This window comes from Procambarus clarkii, chromosome 51 (genome assembly GCF_040958095.1).
Source record: "Procambarus clarkii isolate CNS0578487 chromosome 51, FALCON_Pclarkii_2.0, whole genome shotgun sequence".
NCBI classification, from domain to species: domain Eukaryota; kingdom Metazoa; phylum Arthropoda; class Malacostraca; order Decapoda; family Cambaridae; genus Procambarus; species Procambarus clarkii.
The window spans coordinates 24,061,618-24,085,094 of NC_091200.1; the positions used below are offsets into that span (position 1 = coordinate 24,061,618).

The following is a 23,477-nucleotide window of genomic DNA, read 5'->3' on the forward strand; positions in this document are numbered from 1 at the left end:
GTTATGTTAGGTTAGGTTTGGTTAGTTAAGTTAGGTTAGGTAAGGTTGGGTAAGTTAGGATATGTTAGGTTAAGTTAGGTAAGGTTAGGTTATGTAAGTTAGGTTAGGTTTGGTTATGCAAGCTAAGTTTGGTTGGGTAAGTTAGGTTAGGTTAAGCAAGTTAAGTTAGGTTAGGTTAAGCAAGTTAAGTTACGTTAGGTTAAGCAAGTTAAGTTAGGTTAGGTTATTTAAGTTAAGTTAGGTTAGGTTATGTTGGGTAAGATAAGTTAGGTTATGCAAGTTAGGTTAGGTTTGGTTATGCAAGCTAAGTTTGGTTGGGTAAGTTAGGTTAGGTTAAGGAAGTTAAGTTAGGTTAGGTTAAGCAAGTTATGTTAGGTTAGGTTTGGTTAGTTAAGTTAGGTTAGGTATGGTTGGGTAAGTTAGGATATGTTAGGTTAAGTTAGGTAAGGTTAGGTTATGCAAGTTAGGTTAGGTTTGGTTATGCAAGCTAAGTTTGGTTGGGTAAGTTAGGTTAGGTTAAGCAAGTTAAGTTAGGTTAGGTTAAGCAAGTTAAGTTAGGTTAGGTTATTTAAGTTAAGTTAGGTTAGGTTATGTTGGGTAAGATAAGTTAGGTTATGCAAATTAGGTTAGGTTGGGTTAGTTAAGTTAGGTTAGGTTGGGTGAGTTAGGTTAAGTTAAGTAAGGATAGGGTTAGTTAGGTTAGGTTATGTAAGCTAGGTTAGGTTTAGGAACATTATGTTAGGTAAGTAACATTGGGTGGGGAGGATAGGTTAGGTAGGTTTTAGCAGTGTTGTACAAAGAACAGTTTTAAAGGTAAAGTGTCTAAGAAAATATATTTTACAGAAGTGCAGGTTTAATATGAAAAGCTGAACTAGTTATATTTTGGAGGGAAATTTTATGACTGAAGATGTCTTAAAGAATAACTTGTTGGAAGAAGGAGACTTTCTTTGATTAACGAAGGTGACTCTGAAAATAACTTTGATGTCTTAGAGAACAACTTTGATGTATTAGAAAGCTTCTCTGACGAACGAAAGGTTACTTAGCGAATAACTTTTATGATGTAGAGAACAACTTTGATGAACGAAGATGTCTTAGAAAGCTTCTCTGATGAACGAAAGGTTACTTAGAGAATAACATTTGATGACTGGGATTAACTTTTTGATGACTGAGATTAATTTTTAATGTCTCTGAGAATAACTTTCACGACTTAGAGAATAACTTTGATAAATGAAAGTGACTTAGAAATTACCTTTGATGACTAAGAATAACTGTTGATGACTCTGAGAATGACTTTGATGTCTTAGAGAACAACTTTAATGACTTAGAAAATTATTATGACGAACGAATGTGAGTTAGAGATTACCTTTGATGACTCTGAGAATATCTTTGAAGACTTTTGAGAACATGAGTAGTATTTTTGATAGTTCAGAGAATAACTTTAGATGACTTTGATGTCATATAGAACAACTTTTGATGAACGAGAGTGAGTTAGAGATTACCTTAGATGACTCTGAGAATACCTTTGATGACTCTGGCAACACCTGTGATGACTCTGAGAATAACTTTTGGTAGCTCTGAGAATAAGTTTTGATGACTCTGGTGTCTCCGAGAATAACTTTACATATCTCTGAGAATACCTTTAGATATCTCTGAGAATAACTTTGATGGACGAAGAGTAGTTTGGGTGTATCTGAGTGTGGCCTTGATGTCTCGAAGAGTAACTTTGGTGTCTCAAAGAGTGTCTTTGATGTCTCAAAGAGTGTCTTTGATGTCTCAAAGAGTGTCTTTGATATCTCAAAGGATGTCTTTGAGTGCAACTTTGATGAAATGAGTAAGTCTTTGATATCTCGAAGAGTGTCTTTGACTATTTTTCTTACTCATTGAAGTATACTGTTAGTTACAAAAGTGTAGAACGATGTTCCATTTGACTATTTTTAGTTGAGGAAAAACATGAAAATATGATGACGGAGACTATTTTTTGTTCTCCACAAAGTATAATGTCAGTTAACAACAGCGATGAAAGATATCTTTAGCTATTTTTTCTTACTTGACGAAACATAATGGCTGTTAAGAAATGATGAACAAGACTATTTTCAGTTACTTGACAATGGATAAAGTTAGTTATGAACAGTATTGGAAGGTTTCCTTTGACTATTTTTTGCTAAGAGAAAGATTATTTTAGTTAAGAACAGTGATGGTAAGAAATATTAAGTTAACTACGAGAATTACTTTGACATAGTTTTGCAAATAAAACTGGGTGACTAAATTTGTTGGGGGAACTGTATTGCGGTTGATAATATTTGACAAAGAATTTGTTAGTGAATGGAAGAAACAATTGGTTTAACCCTTACACTGCTCAGGGGTCATATGGACATTTACACCCCTGTGCGCAAGAAAAAAAAATTAAAAAAAAAATTTTCGTCTTCTAAACATGTTAATTTGTGTCCCCTGAGCACGGAAAAAATAAAAAAAAATCGTAGGTGACATATTTTGGGCGCAATTGACCGAGGAAGTCTGGCAAAAAGTGGGCGTTGACAGAGCGGTCGTCAGACCCGGTCAGCGTCACCCGCGTTGACAGATGGGAGTTGCCACAAAGATATTATTACCTAATTGTTTCAATGTCTCCGATTGATTTTTTCTTAGTTTTTTTGCAGTAATATTATTCAATAGTGTGTATTGTAATATTTTTATATAATAAAAGTGGTTAATAATCGCTATACTCAAAAGTATGATGTGCATATTAGTGATTCAATTATTATGTTTATAAAACAATAAACAAATAGTTTTGCTGCTATTACACTCTATACACAGGTTATATATAAGTATTGACATGTTTTGGTCACCATACTGAACCACTAAGTTGGTATTGAGAGTCAAAAAGCAACGAGGAGTTACCGCCACACACCAGCCAGCCACTCGCTGCCACTCCCTCAACACACGCACTAAACTTTCTCCCCCAACAATACCAGTTGTGGTGTTATTACACTATATACAGACGTTATATATAAGTATGTGTATATTTTGTTCACCACAACTGTACAGCTAAGCTGATATAGTTAGTTCAGGCACTAAGAGTCGTCGCTATACACAGATGGCGGCTGGCGGCTCCCTCACACTTTCAAAGTCACACGCACTAAACTTTCTCCCCCAACAATACCTTTTGCAGTGTTATTACCCTATATACACATATTATATATAAATATCTACATGTTTTATGCACCGTAACTGTACACCTAAGCTTGTAGAGCGCCCAAAGAGCATAGTGGCCACCCTCTAAACAGCTAGAGAAATCGTGCAGACGACGTCACCTCCGTCACCCATATGGCTCCTCCCAGCATAATCCTTTTGCTGTTATTACACTAATACACACATTATATATAAGTATCTACATTTGTAGTCACCATAGAGAACCACTGACCTGGTATGGTGAACGTAAATAACAGGTGGCCACACAGTCAGTAAACGATGCTGTCTCCCTCCGTCTCTCAGCATCACTCCTCACACAGCGCTAAATATTACAACAATCCTGCTATTATCACAACCCTGGTTATTTATATCACAGTCATTGGTCATCTGTAATATTGTCATCGCTAAATAATAACAATTATATATTTATTTTGACATTTTTCGGCGATGCTGTGGTCACAAGCTGAACATCAATGCTGTTCGCTCATGCTGCGTGCGCCGGCCTTGGTTGCTCCAACAGTACTGTGCCTCTCACACCTGAGAATATTGCCCACGATTTTTTTTTTAAATGGCATCTGTTTACAAGAGCCCTGAGGAAGCTACTGTGAACCCCGTGTAGCCGCGGGCCATTTGAATCAGGCCTGGCACCCTATGGCGTATATATACGCCATGCGCACCATGGGACATGTTACTCAGGGCGTATATATACGCCATGCGCAGTTTAAGGGTTAAAGAAACAAAGAACATAAAAAATTGAGACTAAATAAGGGAATGAACACAGTGAACATATGGGGAACACAGAAAACATGTAGAAAAAGTTGATAAACACAGTGAACATGCAGGAAATATGAACTTACAGAGAACATGAAGACATAATAAGGAACATAGGGAATACAAAAAAATGAACACTGAACATGTGAAGAACAAGCTAAGAACATTGAGAACATGAATATTGACTATAAAAGTTGTACAGAGAACATATGACGTCCATGAAAACGTGACAAAGAACATAGTGAACATACGAGGAAAATGGTAGAAAACAGAAAAATTGGAAACTGGTGAAAAAATATGAACTGAGCACGCTGTGAACATTTGTAGAACATGGAGTGAACACACAAAACATGGAAAAGAATGCGAAGAACACAGTGAATATAGAGAAAATATGCAAATACAGTACGATTATTGAAGGTTTGGATAAGTTGGGGGATAAGAAGGTAAGGGAGGGAAAGGGTAAGGTAAGATTTTGACCGTGTGATTATTGCTTACTTGGGTAAACAAAAGGTATTGAAGGTAAAGGTGTTATTTGACCATGTGAATATTACATAGCTGAGTACAGAAAGGGTATTAAAGGCCATGATGATTACTTTGATAGACTGGAGAGGGACTTGATCTGAATTAATTTGATGAACATTGAACTAAGGTGGAGGACATGAGCTGGAGCTCAGTAACTGACTTGATCTTATTTACTGTGTCTGATATACAGAGGGTATAAGTTTCAGGGAAATTGAATAGGTATTAACGAAGATACGAGAGGGAACTATGGAGGGAGACAGGAGCTAGAACTTGCTTACTGACTTCATATATTTCACTACGTCTGGAATATGACTGTTTAAATTTCGTGGAAATTGGGCTATTAGTAGCGAAAATGTGGTTTCTAACAAATTTTGGTCTTCAATTGGGCTCTGATTAATTTCGATCATGAACTTGACTCTGAATATTTTTGGCACAAAGTGGACTCTGATGAATTTTTGGTCTTTACTGGACTCTGGCAAATTTCTGTCTACAAACGGACTCTGACTAATTTTGCTCACAGATTGGACTCAGAATATTTTTGGGCACAAAGTGGACTCTGTTAATTTTCAGAGTAAGACTTGACTCTGATTATTTTCAGGCATAAACTGGACTCTGATGAATTTCTGTCTACAACTGGTCTCTGAATATTTTCTGGTACAAACTGGACTCTGAAGAATTTTGCTCCCAAAGTGGACTCTGAAAAATTTAGGTTAACAACAGGACTCTTGTTATTTTTCAGGGTAAAACTTGACTCTGATTATTTTCAGGCATAAACTGGCCTCTGATGAAATTTGAGCGTTAAACTGTCTCTGACTATTTTTGGGTCTTTACAGGTGAAACAGCCGTAAATGATTATAAAACTTAAAGTCATGACTAAGATGTCTGTTTTCCTTAACAAAACGTTTAAGACAATATTCCCTGAAAATGGTCTTTGAAAATTACAAGGTTTTGAAAACAGGTAAAATATGTCCGCAGAGTTTTACATGGAAATGCTGTGTCCTAAATTGGATTTTTTTCTGAATTTTTCTTTAATATTTTCCTACTTATTTTCATCATAAGAACTCTTAACAAACTTCTAAAATATCATAAATTATTTTCCTCATAAGAATTACTTAATTCCAAATCTGTGACTGCCCAAATTCACCTGAAAACCATGAAGCGCTAAAGAGGAATTTGAATTTCTCCCATAAGATCTCTTAACAATCTTCTATGATCGTATTTTTCTCATAAGAACTCTTAACAAACTTCTAAGATCTCAGAAATTATTTTCCTCATAAGAATTACTTAATTCCAAATTAGTATCTGCCCAAATTCACCTGAAACCCCTGAAGACATATGGGCCTCTTTCCAAAGTTCGTTGAATCCGGTGTGCCGTATCGTCCTCTTCCCTAATTTACCTGAAACCCCCTGAATTTGTATGGGCCTCTTTTCCCCCCCAAAAAAGAGACTGCTGATTCTTCATCCCTACTACTACTGGTGTCATCACCAGCCATGGCGTCACCACCACCCATTGCGTTACCACAAGCCATGGCGTCATCACCAGCCATATTCTCATCACCATCAGCCATGCCATCACCACCAGCGATGGCATTACCATCAGCCATGGAGTCACTACCAGCCATGGCATCACCACCAGCCATGGCTTCACCACCAGCCATGGCATCACCACTAGCCATGACATCACCACCAGCCATTGCATCATCATCAGCCATGGTGTCACCACCAGTGATGGCGTCACCACTAGCAATGGCGTCACCACCAGCCATGGCATCACCAACAGCTATAGTGTCACCACCAGCCATGGCATTACCACCAGCCATGGTGTCATCACCAGCCATGACGTCACCACCAGCCATGGTGTCATTACCATGTTACAAACTAGGTTTGTTGTAAGAATTATCCAGAAGGTTCCAGAAGTCTCGTGTAGGGACCTGACCTCAACATTACCCATTCCACTGGGGATTAGCAAGTCTGAGTCACAAAATGGCTGGCGTCTTTGTTCATAGTTTCGTATAAGGAATCATTCTATAGTATTCACTTATTTAGAGAAATTAACCTCTATTCATTTTGTATTCAAATTGTATTGTATAGTATTAATTTATAATATCAAAAGTATTCTAATTATTAGAAGACGTGAGTTAAGTCACTATCAGTGACGTCACGAGCCAGAACTAGGCTATAAGGCGGAGTGACCTGGCGGTCATAGGTCACCAGAGGTTTCCATGTCCTCTATTTCTCAAAGGTCAAATAACCATTTTGTGATCGGGAGTAGCTCTTCCTTAAGATGCTTGTGTAATTTAATTTCAGATAAATAATTCAACCAATCTGGATCATTCAGTGCAACAGAGGTTAGTTGTTAAAACTTAAGCCGTGCTAGTAACTTGGTAAAACTTAGACTAGGCGGAAGGATACAATGCTCTGGTCTGGGTAGGGCTTGCCGAGCAGAGATCAGTGTGGTTTGAGTAGCAGCTCGGGAAGGTGGCCTTCCTATCATCAGCCTCCAGACCGCACGAACATCTAGCTGGTCGACGAAGGTAGAGTTGCTTTACGAGTAATTGTAGGGAATAGGTCACTCATTGCCGATCTGGTCAATTAGGGAGTGTTCAAGTTTAGGGAGTGCCATTTCTTACAGTTTGTTTTAGTTTTGAATAAATTAATTAGTTATTAATTTGCATTTGCATTATTTTCCATGTGTGTGTTATATTTATGTGAATTTGTCCTTGTCACGTGGTCCCCACGAGGCAGAGTTGAATTGGGCGCCGATTCTAACACCGAGTCATAATTCAGTATTCCCATTGATTTTTAATTCCACACTTAAGATCCAAGGTTATATGTTACTAGTGGGGATAAAGCCCCAAAGTTATTGATTAGCATGATCGATCCAGACCTCGATCATTGCTCAGGGTAACTGGTCTGGTGGTGGCGGCGGAAAGGCGACTCTAGGGTTTTGCTAGAAGCCTAGTCCACGTCATACGGATTGTAGAATCTAAAGTCGGTCAATCGTCTTGAGACCACGTGGCGCGGGGTCGGCTTAAGTGAAAGTTTTGGGGTCCCTTGGTAGAGAACAGAAGTAAGATATGGGCAAAGGGAGAGTAAAGGGAGAAAAGATCATTCGAGAACCCCCTCACCGTGTTACAATGGTGCACAGCGGTGGTTTCAACAATTTTGTTTGAAATTGTTGAAAGGCTCACGCGTCTAGCCATCGGACATGTGAGTGGATGCTAGGGAGTCAGCCGCGGGCCAGGATTAGCAGTGCACCTCACAACAGTGCGGTTGAGTGGGGATTGGGGAATCGTGGTCGTGCGGGCTGATACGATTATGGTTTAGTTAGTTTGATTAGGCTGTTAAGATTATTGAGTAGGAGACCGCTCCGAGTTGATTGGACTGGGTACCTTACTCGACCCATTGCAATTGATTCAGAGGTGTTGGGAGCCGCCATACTCTCAACAGCAGTTCCTTGTGAGCTGTCTGGGCGGATTTATCTGTGGGACGCCAGGAGATAGTCCGAGGGCGTTGTTAGACGACCCAAAACGCTGGGAAAAACGTAAATCCGTGAAGAGCGTTGCGGCCTCCGAGAGATGGACTAGTAACCTACCTAGCAGCGATTCAATGACTAAGTGATCGCACACTTAGTGGAGGTTGAGTCGTCTCTAGTCTTAATTGTTGCTGAAAGCTGAGTGTTGCTCTGTTAGAATCTAGATGGTCGAGACCCCTAGGCTAGGTGCGGTACGGCGAGCTGGTAGGAGCAATTATAGGATTAAGTCGAGTGTATCATTGAATTAAGTATACTTAAACTTATAAAGTAATTCCGTTTATTTGCGTTGTTCTAGAGATTAATTTTGTTTTCCCTAAATTCAATCCCCGGTTAAATTTTTTTTCCCAAGTGTTAGTATTTTCTTGTATATTAGGCTAAGTATGTACATTAAGTTTTGCTAGTCCCTGTTGTATTAGTCTAAGTCAAAGGTGTGGTTTTCTAGTGCGTAGTTAATCCTCTGAACTTAGAGCTATATGTCGGTCACTATAGTTAGTGAAGGAGTTTGTTAAGAGATAGTAATTTTCGTTGTAAATGTTTGAGAGAGCACGTGGAAATATTTCTAAGGATTTTGGGATAAGTTTTCGGCTAAGTCAACGCCGGAAAGTTGTTAACTGTAATTAATTTGTATTCGTGGGTCACGTGTATGATCCGGGTGTCATTAGGATTCCCCAGTCGATGCGAATGATATTTTCTAGTTTTACCAGTAAGACGGTAGAATTGCGTTTTTAGACTTAGAATTCTGTTTTCAGTAGAAACGTAGGTGGAAAATTTTCTAAGTCCAGTTTGGGCTAGAATCGTACATTTTGGCGAAAATTCGAATTCTCATGTTTCATGTATATTGTAGGGCCAGTATTACCCTCAAGTGTGCACAAGGGACGTAATTCTGTTCTTAAGCATAAACAGTGATAATTACATTTTTGCCGAATTCAGTTATTTTTCGAGAAAATCGTGTTGTAATTTTGTCAGAGTCCACTTGAGGTGAAAACCTCGGATTTTGACGAAAAGTCGAATTCGTGTGTTGAAACCGCCCGAGGTGTCAGTATTGTTCTGTATACAGCATCAGTATTAAATAATAATGTATTTATATCTGGGAACGAGAAACCCATTTTTGCGAATTAAGGGAGTTTTGTAATATTAGGGTGATAGATTTTTTTTGTTCGAGTGCAGGAAAATTGGCAGAGTCCAGCATATGAGTAAAAATGCAGTTTTTGATAAAAAATTCAATTTTGGCAAGCAAATATATGTCCTGGGTGTCTGCAGTGATTGCTAGAATGGTTTAGTAAAGTAAAACTAGTTATTTCCCTTCAGAATAAAAGTTGTGATTTTTCAGCGTTTAAGCAAAAATGCGCTGGACTTAGTTTTTTTCAGTGCAGCTGGTCCCGCTCCATCAGTCATCAGTGGCTACGCTGCTCACTTCAAGTGCGTTTAGTGTTAAAGTACAGTAAATATTCTTTATCTAATCCATCACGAGGTCTGCGCATTAGTTACTGTTATCATTTTAATTGTTTTACATAAATTAGATTCTTTAACTTTTTTTTTAACATAGAGGACTTAGGTTTCAGTAATAGAACTGCGGGATATTTCACGGTCAGACACAAGTGCGGGGCAGACACTCATTCATTGAATTCACTTCAGCGATTCTCTCGAATAATCGTTGTATTTCCTATTTTGGGAATTTCGTTGGTTTTCTCTTGGAAAAAGAGTTGATTTTCTTTTTTTTTTGTAAGATCACGGTTGTAGTGAGTCCGGGTCGAGGGCATATTGAAGGGTAGTTAAAAGAGACATGGCACACCAGAAATCTCAGGAAATGTTTAACCCAGACAGTGACCAGTCAGTAGGGACCAGTGGGAGTGAAAGTGTAGAGGAGAGCACCTCTTCCGACACCACAGGGGTCCGCTCAGGTAGCTCAGCTGACGTCACAGGTGGGGTCAGTGGGACTGAAGCGACGGGGTCACGGGTTCTGCATAGGACAGGACAGGCGAGGGTATCTTTTCATCCCAGTACAGATACGATTATTGACATGAGTGGGGAGTCTCGCGAGGATTCGTCCCAAGAGTGAGGGGAGCCGTCTTGGGTTCCCCCACAGACAACATCGACGCCATACCAACAGGGCAGACAGGGAGCTGGACAGGGGGGCTTCAGTTAGTACGGTAGGACGTCCCACTTCGTTCGGTAGAGAACATCACCAGCAACCTGTTCAACGGGAACAGGAACAGCCCCACCAACAGCAGGAACTACCCCACATAACACCAATACCACAACACCTAGGTACACCTCATCCGTCACTACAACATCCCCAACCCCACCTCCCATACCAACCCCATCCTCAATCCCCATACCAACCCCATCCTCACTTCCTATACCAGCCCCAACCTCCATTCCTATACCCACCCTTCCCCCAACCCCAGGCCAACCCATATCCATTCCAACAGGCCACCCCCATATCCATTCCAACAGCCCACCCTATACCCATTCCAACCACAGACCACCCCATACCCATTCCAACCCCAGGCCACCCTATACCCATCCCAACCCCAGGCCACCCACACGGTACCTGAACCCCAACCCGAGGCCACCCACACCATACCTCAACCCCATCCTCCATCCACACCCCAACCCTAGGCCACCCACACCATACCTCAACCCCAACCCAAGGCCACCCACACCATACCTCAACCCAAACCCCAACCTCAACCCAGTTCCCAACCCCAGGGCCCAACCACTTCCAGTAGCCCCGCGTCATACAAACCAGGAATTATGAGTCTGATTCCCAAGTTGACTCTGCCGACACTCAGAGGCACGGAGTTGCCGCTTATTAAGGTGGAACGTAACCGCCGAGTGGAAGACTGGCTTGTCAGATTAGTTCGATGCTGGAGGCTGTCCCAGAGGATAGTTTGAAAATTGCTCTTGCTATGGGGGCTTGCGTGGACGTAGCCGGTCCACTGGCGAGACTGACAGAGTTTCAGCACCTGACGACTTGGCCTCAGTTTGTCCAAGCGATTAGGGACAGATTCAAGGAAAAGGTGTCAGAAGATGAGGCTCATTTTTACCTGCAGTCACTTAGGAAGGATGACCGCAGCACTGTCAAGGATTTCGGGACACTATTAAAGAGCAGGTTTGACGACCTCACTACGGAACTGGGGTTAGATTCGAGTCAGGCAAAGCGATTAGCCAAACAATTGTTCTGCAAAGCGTAACCTTCTGTTATGGGGCCGTTTTTATTTGCGGAGAGAGCGTTTGTGAGTTATAAAGACCTAGTCCAACAGGCCGCCACAGCCTTAGACAGGCAGACGCGCACAGGGACATCGGGCGCTCAGTCGTCCCCATACGTAGAGGCGTTAAGTAAAGGCGAGGGGGGACAAGCTGAGTAACTGTAGCACGGGTTCATCAGGCGAGAAGCAGCCCACAGATGCAAGTTGGAGCCACCCTGCGCGGGGAACCAACAGAGATCCGCGGAGGTGTTACTCCTGCGGGAAGCGCGGGCATATACAGAGGGACTGTAAAGTCACTACTACGAAAGCATGAAAGCAGGCTCCTAGTGATGGTAGGCCTACTTTTGAGGTGAAAGTGGAAGGTGTAAGATTGACAGTTTTTGTTGATACAGGAAGCCAGGTAACAGTAATTAAAAAGTCAGCCTTCAGCAATTTTAAGTATGCACGTCTTAAACGTTGCGCAAAGACATTAACAACGGTCAATGGGGAAAAGATTGAGATCGTAGGTTAAGGTACAGTTAATTTTGAGATTGATGGGGAATTGCAGCCTCACACATGTACGATCGTAGAGAACCTTGATTTTCCTGGTCACATCTTAATGGGAACTGAGTGTCTGTCGCGATTTGATTATTCCTTGTCTGCTCAAAAAGGGGCTAGGAACTGCAGGTTGCAGTTGGGACAGACTTCCTACCCAGTGGAGAGGATCGACCATCCCCCAGTTGTAGCTTCAATTAAGAGGAAGTAGAAATATAATGCGCACTATCTAAAATTGATTTTTAAGTCTCTTCCAGACACATTTATATATAATTGGTATTGGCATATTCCTGACATATTGGCATATTGACATATTTGCATATTCGGTATTGGCTATTCCTGATTTTAAGAAAGAGTGGGAGGTGCACACTGACGCCAGCGGTATTGCTATTGGCGGGTGCTTAATTCAGCGAGATGCGGATAATTTACCCCATCCAGTAGCCTATTTCAGTAGGAAGGTCAAAGGACCTGAAGTTCGTTATTCAGCTACGGATCGGGAGGCACTGGCAGTAGTAGAATCAGTTAGGTATTTCGAGCCTTAACTATTTCAGCGGCACTTTGTAATTTACACAGACCATAGAGCGTTGACACACATATTTAAAAAGCAAACAAAATGCCCACGTATGTCACGCTGGTCTCACGAACTTTCGGCCCACTCATTTCAGATCTTGTACAAGCCTGGTCCAGCACACGTTGTGCCAGATACGCTAAGTAGAAACATAGCGGCAGTTCAAGTTAATGAAAATATTGAAACCATTCCATCAGATAAAATGAGAGAATACCAGATGAGCAAGCCTAGATGGAAAGAAATTATTGAGTATTTAGAGGGAAGAAAATACCCGAAAAAGAAATTTTTTTTACCTATTCATGATTTTGAAATGAAACAGGGCATCCTGTATTATGTTAATAGCCAGAATGATAGAGCAGTATTTCAACTAGTTATTCCGGACGCGTTGCGGTCATCAGCGTTAAAGCTTGCACATGCATCTAAAATTGCAGGGCATCCGGGGGTTGTTAAAACCCACTTAAAGGCAAAGTCTCTATTTTATTTTTCAGGATTACTTTCTGAAGTAATCAATTTCGTGAAGTTGTGCAATCGTTGCCAGAGGAGGAAAGGTACCCTTATGGTACAAGCCCCACTTCAGGAATTTCCTGAAATTCGTGAACCTCTAGACCGTGTGGGGGCCGAGATGATTGATTTACATCACAGTCATTCAGGTAATAGATACGTGTTGGTGCTAGTTGACCATTTCTAGAACTGCCTTCAGCGGGTCTAGTTCCTGACTCATGACTTCACCGACGAGTCAGGGGATGAGAATGACCCTCTGTCATCGCTCATCAGTAGTCAGGTGCAGTCTCGCCACCCTATGGTGACGAGATCTCGCGCTATACAGTAAAGTAACTTCCTAGGTTAGTATAATTTAGTATTCATTAGATTTTCCTGTAAAGGCAATGAGGTGAACTATCTCTATACTTAACTCAGGTAGCAGCTTTTACCGTGCTCTGGGGTTCGACCTCCACCAAACCCAGAGTTTATCTATGCTTCCGCTGTGTTGTATCTGTCTGTTCCCAGGTCTGATTGGTACACCGACCCAGTTGTTCCAGCCACACGTGAACCCTTGTCTGTAAAGACCGAGGGGGGAGGCACGTTATACAAAGCCCTCCCCCACCAGACCCAGTAACCCATACATCAGTTACTTTGGGGATGAGTGACTATCCAAGAGTCACCCGGCCGACGCCTCACGTCACTAACGAGGTTGTCAGGGCCAGCGAGCTGTCCACATTTAGCAGTCACCGGAGGTGCCATACAACGCCGGGGTAGCTGTCTCGACATCACCACTACTCACCTGCTGCGTCATCAAGACTGCAGCCATTCCAGCAGTGTTGGAGGAGAGGTCAAGAAATGGAATGCATGTAGCAGTACTCAAGAATTTCGCCGGAAGATTAATGATTACGTCATCTGAAGCAACAAGAAAGCGGAACTAAGGCGGTCACAGGTGGAAGGCACGGTTTCCCTACAGAGTTCCGGGACTCGCCAATAGAAGGTCGCAAAATTGTCTCCTTTGGCCTAAAGTCGGCGGTACGAGGGTATACACAGTTGGTGTTTACGGCCTAGTAACCTGGTGACATCAAGAAACGCCTGAGATGACGTGAGCAATGATGGAAGACGAGATTCACCTGTTCTGCAAACAAGCAACCCGCCTCTACGACCTTCTGACACCACTCCTGTTACGAGACACTGTTGGTACATCCAGTCCTGCTCTTCTGTGGTCATCTGCGACGTCAAGTTTAACATCAAGACTGCCGTGTGAACTGTGATTGATATGAAGGTGTGTGGACTGTCGGGAGCAAGAGCAATGGCCGAAGTAACAGTATTCTACAGCTGTCACTAGGCACTCAGTTCTACTACACTCTGTCGTCATTCAAGAGTACCGGATGGGAGTACAAGAGGACCAGGTATTGATGTCTACACATGGGGTGAAGCAAGATCGGCACCGACATCGTCAAGCGACTACATTCATTGTCCAGTAGCATCGATTTTTTTTTCTCGATTACTCAATATGAACAATTGATACAAACAAAGAAAGTTGGCTCTGAACATCTGTGTAAAGAATATCTGGACACTTTTGTTTAAATGTTGAAAACAGATTTAGAATCGCAATACCTTATAAATGTTGAAAAACAAATTTAAAATAATTATTCTGGTATAATGATATATGGAAATTTCACTCCATAAATTGGTCAAGTAATCAAAATCGAAGCCCCTGTGCAATTGTTTAAGCCCAGAACAAACGGTTATGGAAAATTATGTTGTGTGCTACTTTTTCAGAATGTTTGAACACAGGAGAGGCGGACCAATATAAACATTGACACTTCTAGTGAGTGAGGACACTTGGCTGTACAGTCAGCTGAAACCTGTGATATAGTATAGGATTTTTTTTTTTTATATTTTTAGATACATGTAATAAACGTTAGGTGTGTTCCTTAGCATGTCAAGGTTGACATTGATTGGGGAGTGGACAGTACAAGGTTGTGAACTTGATAGTTCCGTAGTACGCTCCCGGATGACTGAAAGTTCAGTCTGAAGATATAACTTTTATGTTTTATGACGGAGCACGGTGTGGCCGGCTCTAGAGGACACATAAACTTGGCTAGTGAAGAGCCAAGAGATTTTAATAGCTAGTCTTTGATGTTAGAGTAGGGACATGTTATTTAGCTATGTCAGTAAGGGTAGGATGTGTGTTTCCTGATGTTGGAGGATTGCTCTCAGTTGACAGCTGAGAAATTTATGAATTTGAACATGTTTATTATGATGATGTTGGACACTAATAATTGTCAAATTTTCTTAGTTAGGTTAGCTTTTGTTTGTGGCATGAGTTGAATTGTGGATTTGGATACTAAACCTCATTATTTTTAACAATTTAACAAGGTTTACTAAGTGCTTGTGCGGGGGGGTTGTAACAAACTAAGTTTGTTGTAAGAATTATCCAGAAGTCTCGTGTAGGGACCTGACCTCAACATTGCGCATTCCACTGGGGATTAGCAAGTCTGAGTCACAAAATGGCTGGCGTCTTTGTTTATAGTTTTGTATAAGGAATCATTCTATAGTATTCACTTATTTAGAGAAATTAGCCTCTATTCATTTTGTATTCAAATTGTATTGTACAGTATTAACTTATAATATCAAAAATATTCTAATTATTAGGAGACGTGAGTTAAGTCACCATCAGTGACATCACGAGCCAGAACTAGGCTATAAGGTGGAGTGACTTGGCGGTCATAGGTCACCAGAGGATTCCATGTTCTCTATTTCTCAATGGTCAAATACCCATTTTGTGATCGGGAGTAGCTCTTCCTTAAGATGCTTGTGTAATTTAACTTCAGTTAAAATAATTCAACCAATCTGGATCATTCAGTGCAACAGAGGTTAGTTGTTAAAACTTAAGCCGTGCTAGTAACTTGGTAAAACTTAGACTAGGTGGAAGGATACAATGCTCTGGTCTGGGTAGGGCTAGCCGAGCAGAGATCAGTGTGGTTTGAGTTGCAGCTCGAGCAGGTGGCCTTCCTATCATCGGCCTCCAGACAGCACGAACATCTAGCTGGTCGACGAAGGTAGAGTTGCTTTACGAGTAATTGTAGGGAATAGGTCACTCATTGCCGATCTGGTCAATTAGGGAGTGTTCAAGTTTAGGGAGTGCCATTTCTTAGAGTTTGTTTTAGTTTTGAATAAATTAATTAGTTATTAATTTGCATTTGCATTATTTTCCATGTGTGTGTTATATTTATGTGAATTTGTCCTTGTCACGTGGTCCCCACGAGGCAGAGTTGAATTGGGCGCCGATTCTAACACCGAGTCATTATTCAGTATTCCCATTGATTTTTAATTCCACACTTAAGATCCAAGGTTATATGTTACTAGTGGGGATAAAGCCCCAAAGTTATTGATTAGCATGATCGATCCAGACCTCGATCATTGCTCAGGGTAACTGGTCTGGTGGTGGCGGCAGAAAGGCGACCCTATGGTTTTGCTAGAAGCATAGTCCACGTCATACGGGTTGTAGAATCTAAAGTCGGTCAATCGTCTTGAGACCACGTGGCGTGGGGTCGGCTTAAGTGAAAGTTTTGGGGTCCCTTGGTAGAGAACAAAAGTAAGATACGGGCAGAGGGAGAGTAAAGGGAGAAAAGTTCATTCGAGAACCCCTTCCCCGTGTTACAATGGTGCACAGCGGTGGTTTCAACAATTTTGTTTGAAATTGTTGAAAGGCTCACGCATCTAGCCATGCGGACACGTGCGTGGATGCTAGGGAGTCAGCCGCGGGCCAGGATTAGCAGTGCGCCTCACAACAGTGTGGTTGAGTGGGGATTGGGGAATCGTGGTCGTTCGGGCTGATACGATTAAGGTTTAGTTAGTAAGATTACGCTGTTAAGATTATTGAGTAGGAGAACGCTCCGAGTTGATTGGACTGGGAACCTTACTCGACCCATTGCAATTGATTCAGAGGTGATGGGAGCCGCCATACTCTCAACAGCAGTTCCTTGTGGGCTGTCTGGGTGGATTTATCTGTGGGACGCCAGGAGATAGTCCGAGGGCGTTGTTAGACGACCCAAAACGCTGGGAAAAACGTAAACCCGTGAAGGGCGTTGCGGCCTCCGAGGGTTGGACAAGTAACCTACCTAGCAGCGATTCAATGACTAAGTGATCGCACACTTAGTGGAGGTTGAGTCGTCTCTAGTCTTAATTGTTGCTGAAAGCTGCGTGTCGCTCTGTTAGAATCTAGATGGTCGAGACCCCTAGGCTAGGTGCGGTACGGCGAGCTGGTAGGAGCAATTATAGGATTAAGTCGAGTGTATCATTGAATTAAGTATACTTAAATTTATAAAGTAATTCCGTTTATTTGCGTTGTTCTAGAGATTAACTTTTTTTCCCTAAATTCAATCCCCGGTTAAATTTTTTTCCCAAGTGTTAGTATTTTCTTGTATATTAGGCTAAGTCCGTACATTAAGTTTTGCTAGTCCCTGTTGTATTAGTCTAAGTCAGAGGTGTGGTTTTCTAGTGCGCAGTTAATCCTCTGGACTTAGGGCTATATGTCGGTCACTATAGTTAGTGAAGGAGTTAGTTAACAGAGAGAAATTTTCGTTGTAAATGTTTGAGAGAGCACGTGAAAATATTTCTAAGTATTTTGGGATAAGTTTTCGGCTAAGTCAACGTCGGAAAGTCGTTAACTGTAATAAATTTGTATTCGTGGGTCACGTGTATGATCTGGGTGTCATTAGGATTCCCCAGTCGATGCGAATGATATTTTCTAGTTTTACCAGTAAGACGGTAGAATTGCGTTTTTAGACTTAGAATTCTGTTTTCAGTAGAAACGTAGGTGGAAAATTTTCCAAGTCCAGCTTAAGTCCCCGTGTTACAACCAGCCATGGCGTCATTACCAGCCATGGTGTCATCACCAGCCATGGCGTCATAACCAGCCATGGTGTCATAACCAGCCATGGTGTCATTACCAGCCATGGTGTCATCACCAGCCATGGCGTCATTACCAGCCATGGTGTCATCACCAGCCATGGCGTCATAACCAGCCATGGCGTCATAACCAGCCATGGCGTCATTACCAGCCATGGTGTCATAACCAGCCATGGTGTCACCACCAGCCATGGCGTCATAACCAGCCATGGCGTCATAACCAGCCATGGCGTCATAACCAGCCATGGCGTCATAACCAGCCATGGTGTCATTACCAGACATGGTGTCATAACCAGCCATGGCGTCACCACCAGCCATGGTGTCATCACCAGCCATAGCGTCACCACCAGCCATGGTGTCATCACCAGCCATGGCGTCATAACCAGCCATGGCGTCACCACCAGTTATGGCGTCATTACCAGCCATGGTGTCATAACCAGCCATGGTGTCATAACCAGCCATGGCGTCATAACCAGCCATGGCGTCATTACCAGCCATGGTGTCATAACCAGCCATGGTGTCACCACCAGCCATGGCGTCATAACCAGCCATGGCGTCATAACCAGCCATGGCGTCATAACCAGCCATGGCGTCACCACCAGCCATGGCGTCATTACCAGCCATGGCGTCACCACCAGCCATGGCGTCACCACCAGCCATGGCGTCATTACCAGCCATGGTGTCATAACCAGCCATGGCGTCACCACCAGCCATGGCGTCATCACCAGCCATGGCGTCACCACCAGCCATGGCGTCACCACCAGCCATGGTGTCATCACCAGCCATGGCGTCACCACCAGCCATGGAGTCATCACCAGCCATGGCGTCACCACCAGCCATGGTGTCATCACCAGCCATGGTGTCATCACCAGCCATGACGTCACCACCAGCCATGGTGTCATCACCAGCCATGGCGTCATAACCAGCCATGGTGTCATCACCAGCCATGGCGTCATAACCAGCCATGGAGTCATCACCAGCAATGGAGTCACCACCAGCCATGGCGTCATCACCAGCCATGGCGTCATAACCAGCCATGGCGTCATAACCAGCCATGGTGTCATCACCAGCCATGGTGTCATAACCAGCCATGGCGTCATAACCAGCCATGGAGTCATAACCAGCCATGGAGTCACCACCAGCCATGGCGTCATCACCAGCCATGGTGTCATAACCAGCCATTGCGTCACCACCAGCCATGGTGTCATCACCAGCCATGGAGTCATCACAAGCCATGGTGTCATCACCAGCCAAGGCGTCATAACCAGCCATGGTGTCATAACCAGCCATGGAGTCACCACCAGCCATGGCGTCACCACCAGCCATGGCGTCACCACCAGCCATGGCGTCACCACCAGCCATGGAGTCACCACCAGCCATGGCGTCACCACCAGCCATGGAGTCATCACCAGCCATGGTGTCATAACCAGCCATGGCGTCATAACCAGCCATGGCGTCACCACCAGCCATAGTGTCATAACCAGCCATGGAGTCATCACCAGCCATGGTGTCACCACCAGCCATGGAGTCCTCACCATCCATGGCGTCAACACCAGCCATGGCGTCACCATCAGCCATGGTGTCATCACCAGCCATGGCGTCACCACCAGCCATAGTGTCATAACCAGCCATGGAGTCATCACCAGCCATGGCGTCACCATCAGCCATGGTGTCATCACCAGCCATGGCGTCATAACCAGCCATGGCGTCATAACCAGCCATGGCGTCACCACCAGCCATGCAGTCACCACCAGCCATGGCGTCACCACCAGCCATTAAGTCATCACCAGCCATGGAGTCGTCACCAGCCATGGGCTCACCTCCAGCCATGGCGTCAGCACCAGCTATGGCATCACCATCTGCCATGGTGTCATCACCAGCCATGGCGTCATAACCAGCCATGGAGTCATCACAAGCCATGTAGTTATCACCAGCCATGGAGTCATCACCAGCCATAGCGTAACTACCAGCCATGCGATCACCTCCAGCCATGGCGTCACCATCAGCCATGGTGTCATCACCAGCCATGGCGTCATAACCAGCCATGGCGTCATAACCAGCCATGGCGTCACCACCAGCCATGCAGTCACCACCAGCCATGGCGTCACCACCAGCCATTAAGTCATCACCAGCCATGGAGTCGTCACCAGCCATGGGATCACCTCCAGCCATGGCGTCAGCACCAGCTATGGCATCACCATCTGCCATGGTGTCATAACCAGCCATGGAGTCATCACAAGCCATGTAGTTATCACCAGCCATGGAGTCATCACCAGCCATAGCGTAACTACCAGCAATGCGATCACCTCCAGCCATGGTGTCACCATCAGCCATGGTGTCACCACCAGCAATGGCGGCACCACCAGCCATGGCATTAGCACCAGCTAAGGCATCACCACCAGCCATAGCGTCATCACCAGCCATTGCGTCACAACCACCCAAGGCATCATCACCATCAGCCATTGTGTCACCACCATCCGTGGCGCAACCACCAGCCATTGTGTCGCCAACGTCCATGATGGCATCACCTTCCATGGCGTCACTACCAGACATTGGATCTCCACCAGCCATGGCGTTACCACCAGCCATGGCATCGTCACCACTAGCCATGGCATCGTCAACAGCAGCCATTGCATTGTCACCTGCCATGGCGTCATGACTACCCATGGCGTCATGATTACCCATGGCGTCATGACTACCCATGGCGTCATCACTACCCCTGGCATCATCACTACCCATGGCATCATGACTATCCATGGTGTCAGTAGTGAAATGTACGCCTATGACCGTGCGCACCGGCTGTCAAGTGGGCCTAATAGGCCCAGGTGTGACAGCTTGTTGAGGTATGTAGAGTGCTTTGTTTACGGTTGTTTGGCGCGCGCCGGACGCATGTGAGCGTCCGGTGTTTGGTTACGCAGTATGGGATGATGGGGGGTCATGTTGTGTGGGGCAGGAGAGTATGTGGGGTGTTACGAACCTTACCTCCTGTGGAGGTTGCTTTCGGTTGTAAAGTGTTGGTGGACACAGTGGCAAGTGTTTATTAGTATAAATCCCCAGCTGAGATCAGAGAGGCCGCGAGTCACCATTATTACTCCGCCCAGTAAAGTAGTGCCTTCTCAGCTGGAGATCATCAGAAATAATGTGAACTGGAATAGCTTAACCATGTAAGGGAAAAATGGACTCTATAAAAAAGTATGCTTGGGGAATATAGTAAATAAAATCATTAATGTGTTAGATAGCATACGTAAAGAATGGAGTATTAAGGGGCGATGATGCAAGAAAGGTGGACGCCTTCTTGACTGAAAGGGGAGGTGTATCGCTGACGACCGTTCCTGCTGTTTGAGGGGTTTTCTCCGGCCGTTTAGTCAGATAAGCCTATCCTTGTCTATATCCAGGGTTGCAAGATTGGGTAGAGTAATATTACAGAAGTTGGAGAGGTTTTATAAGAGTCCAGGTTTCCTAGAGGCAAAAAAATATGTGTCGTTGGATGATAGCGGTTTGTGGCTGGGTGCACGACACCAGGTATGGGACAGTGAGCCGTGGGATGGTCAGAGCCACTTGAGTTTATAATACATAATCATCTTATGCTGTGAGGAAAACGCATTGTTAAATGTATTCCTGTGTAACTTGTACGTATAAATTTGTGACTTGTGCACTAGGCTGTTTCCCTTAGTCCTTTTACTCCCTAAACAACATTGTAAGGACCACCACCACCAAATTCTCACTAGCTCCCTATGACAACAAAAACGTATCGCTACTGATAACATCAGTAAGACACGCCCCCGTGATACAATTGGGTAGCCTCTCCGGGAGCACCTCACATATTGAGCAGCCTGATCGAAAGCCTAATAAAAGTGGATAGCCTGTAGGTGTAACCTGATATAAAAATTGTGTAGCTTATTTTATCACTTTAACTTGTGTAGAAATTTTGAATATTTTTAATATTGGTATAATATGAATATGTACTTTATTACTTATTTATATACATTTTATTAATCTTTATGAAAAGTGTTTTAAGAAATTTTTGTGTGTGGTCTCGAGTGCAAAAAATTTACCAGTTGACAGGGCAGTCAAGTGAACGAAGCACTGTCCTTATTAGTTTTCAAAACAAATTCTCAGCCTAAAAAGAGAAAGGTGGTGCAGAATTATAAATTTGTGTTGGAGTCTGCTGTATCTTAGCACACTAAAAATGGATTTGGTAGCTCAACAAATTGTCAACAATCCTAGTGTTGAGGGTTTGAAAGCGGCAAAAAAAGTCTATTCTAGTGGCTGTTGGCAAGCACTATGGACTATTATTGAACATGGGAATGGTGAAGTCGGAACTGCTAAGAGAAATGATACACTGGGTAGATGAGCAAATTCTCCCACAGGGTTTATTAGTGCAGTCCCCGTCCACCAGTGGTGCAAATGTTGTAACTACAGGAAAGGTGGAGACTCAGTTGCAGAGGCAGGCAGAATTGGAACTAAAGAAGTTGCAGTTTGAGGCAGAGCAAGCTCAGAAGAGGCTAGAGGCAGAGCAAGCTCAGAAGAGGCTAGAGGCAGAGCAAGCTCAGAAGAGGCTAGAGGCAGAGCAAGCTCAGAAGAGGCTAGAGACAGAGCAAGCTCAGAAGAGGCTAGAGGCAGAGCAAGCTCAGAAGAGGTTAGGGGCAGTGCAAGCTCAGAAGAGGCTAGAGGCAGAGCAAGCTCAGAAGAGGCTAGAGGCAGAGCAAGCTTAGAAGAAGCTAGAGGCAGAGCAAGCTCAGAAGAAGCTAGAAGCAGAGCAAGTTCAGAAGAGGCTAGAGGCAGAGCAAGCTCAGAAGAGGCTAGAAGCAGAGCAAGCTTAGAAGAAGCTAGAGGCAGAGCAAGCTCAAAAGAGGATAGAGACAGAGCAAGCTCAAGAACTAGCTATGAAGAGGTTAGAAGTGGAGGTAGCTCAGAAAAAAAATAGAGTTACAGATTAGGCTAGCAGATTTGGGAATTAGATCAGAAAATACCGGTGTTGACGATTTAGGAACACCTGGGCAGTTAACGATTAACAAAAATGTCAAGTTTCCTCTATTCTGTGAGTCTGACCCAGACCAATTCTTCATACATTTTGAAAAGTTGGCACGGAGTATGGAATGGCCTGAAACACAATGGGTATCTATTCTTCAAGGTCAGTTGGTGGGAAAGGCACAGAAAATATTTGCAGCTATGCCTTTGAGTAACAGTTTTGACTATGAGAAGGTAAAAGCAGCCATCCTTACTGCTTATCAACTTGTTCCTGAGGCTTATAGGCAAAAGTTTAGACAACTGAGACGAGACCCAAGTCAAACCTTGGTAGAATTTGCACAAGAGAAATATCACATGTTTAATAAATGGTTAGATGCAGAAAAAAATAGGGATCTGGACTCTCTTAAAAATTGAATCCTATTAGAAGAATTTTTATCTTGCATACCTTCTAATGTGGCTTTGTATTTGGCAGAGAAATTACCCAGAGATATCTATGAGTTGGCTAAATTAGCAGATGAATATGAGTTGATGCATAAAGTAACTTTTAAAAATAAAATTCAATCAAATAGACAAGGATCTGGTCGAGCAGTAAACTCCTCAGTCAGATTTGGGTCCCACATGTACCCAACAGCAGGTCAAGGAAACACTTTTTCAAAGGTGCCAGGTGGTAAAGAGAGTAATGTGCAACCCAAAGAGGATCACACTAGTAATAAGCCTCACCCAGAGTTGAAACAGTGTTCCTACTGCCATAGGAAGGGTCATGTTGTTAAGAGTTGTTGGT

General features: G+C 43.5%; 2 protein-coding genes across 2 annotated transcripts; both read right to left on the minus strand.

Moving 5' to 3' along the window:
* Nucleotides 1-5,038: 5,038 nt before the first annotated feature.
* Nucleotides 5,039-6,335, minus strand: LOC138351822 (mRNA decay activator protein ZFP36L3-like). The gene is made up of 2 exons (XM_069303832.1): nucleotides 5,999-6,335; nucleotides 5,039-5,175 (listed from the first exon to the last, which is right to left on the minus strand). Exons 1-2 carry the CDS (start codon nucleotides 6,333-6,335, stop codon nucleotides 5,039-5,041), a joined length of 474 nt encoding a protein of 157 aa, XP_069159933.1.
* An 8,909-nt stretch (nucleotides 6,336-15,244) lies between these two features.
* LOC138351823 (golgin subfamily A member 6-like protein 2) lies at nucleotides 15,245-20,482 on the minus strand. Its single transcript, XM_069303833.1, has 3 exons — nucleotides 19,855-20,482; nucleotides 19,546-19,707; nucleotides 15,245-15,309 (listed from the first exon to the last, which is right to left on the minus strand). The coding sequence occupies exons 1-3, from the start codon at nucleotides 20,480-20,482 to the stop codon at nucleotides 15,245-15,247; spliced, it is 855 nt and encodes a 284-aa protein (XP_069159934.1).
* Between the last annotated feature and the right edge of the window lie 2,995 nt (nucleotides 20,483-23,477).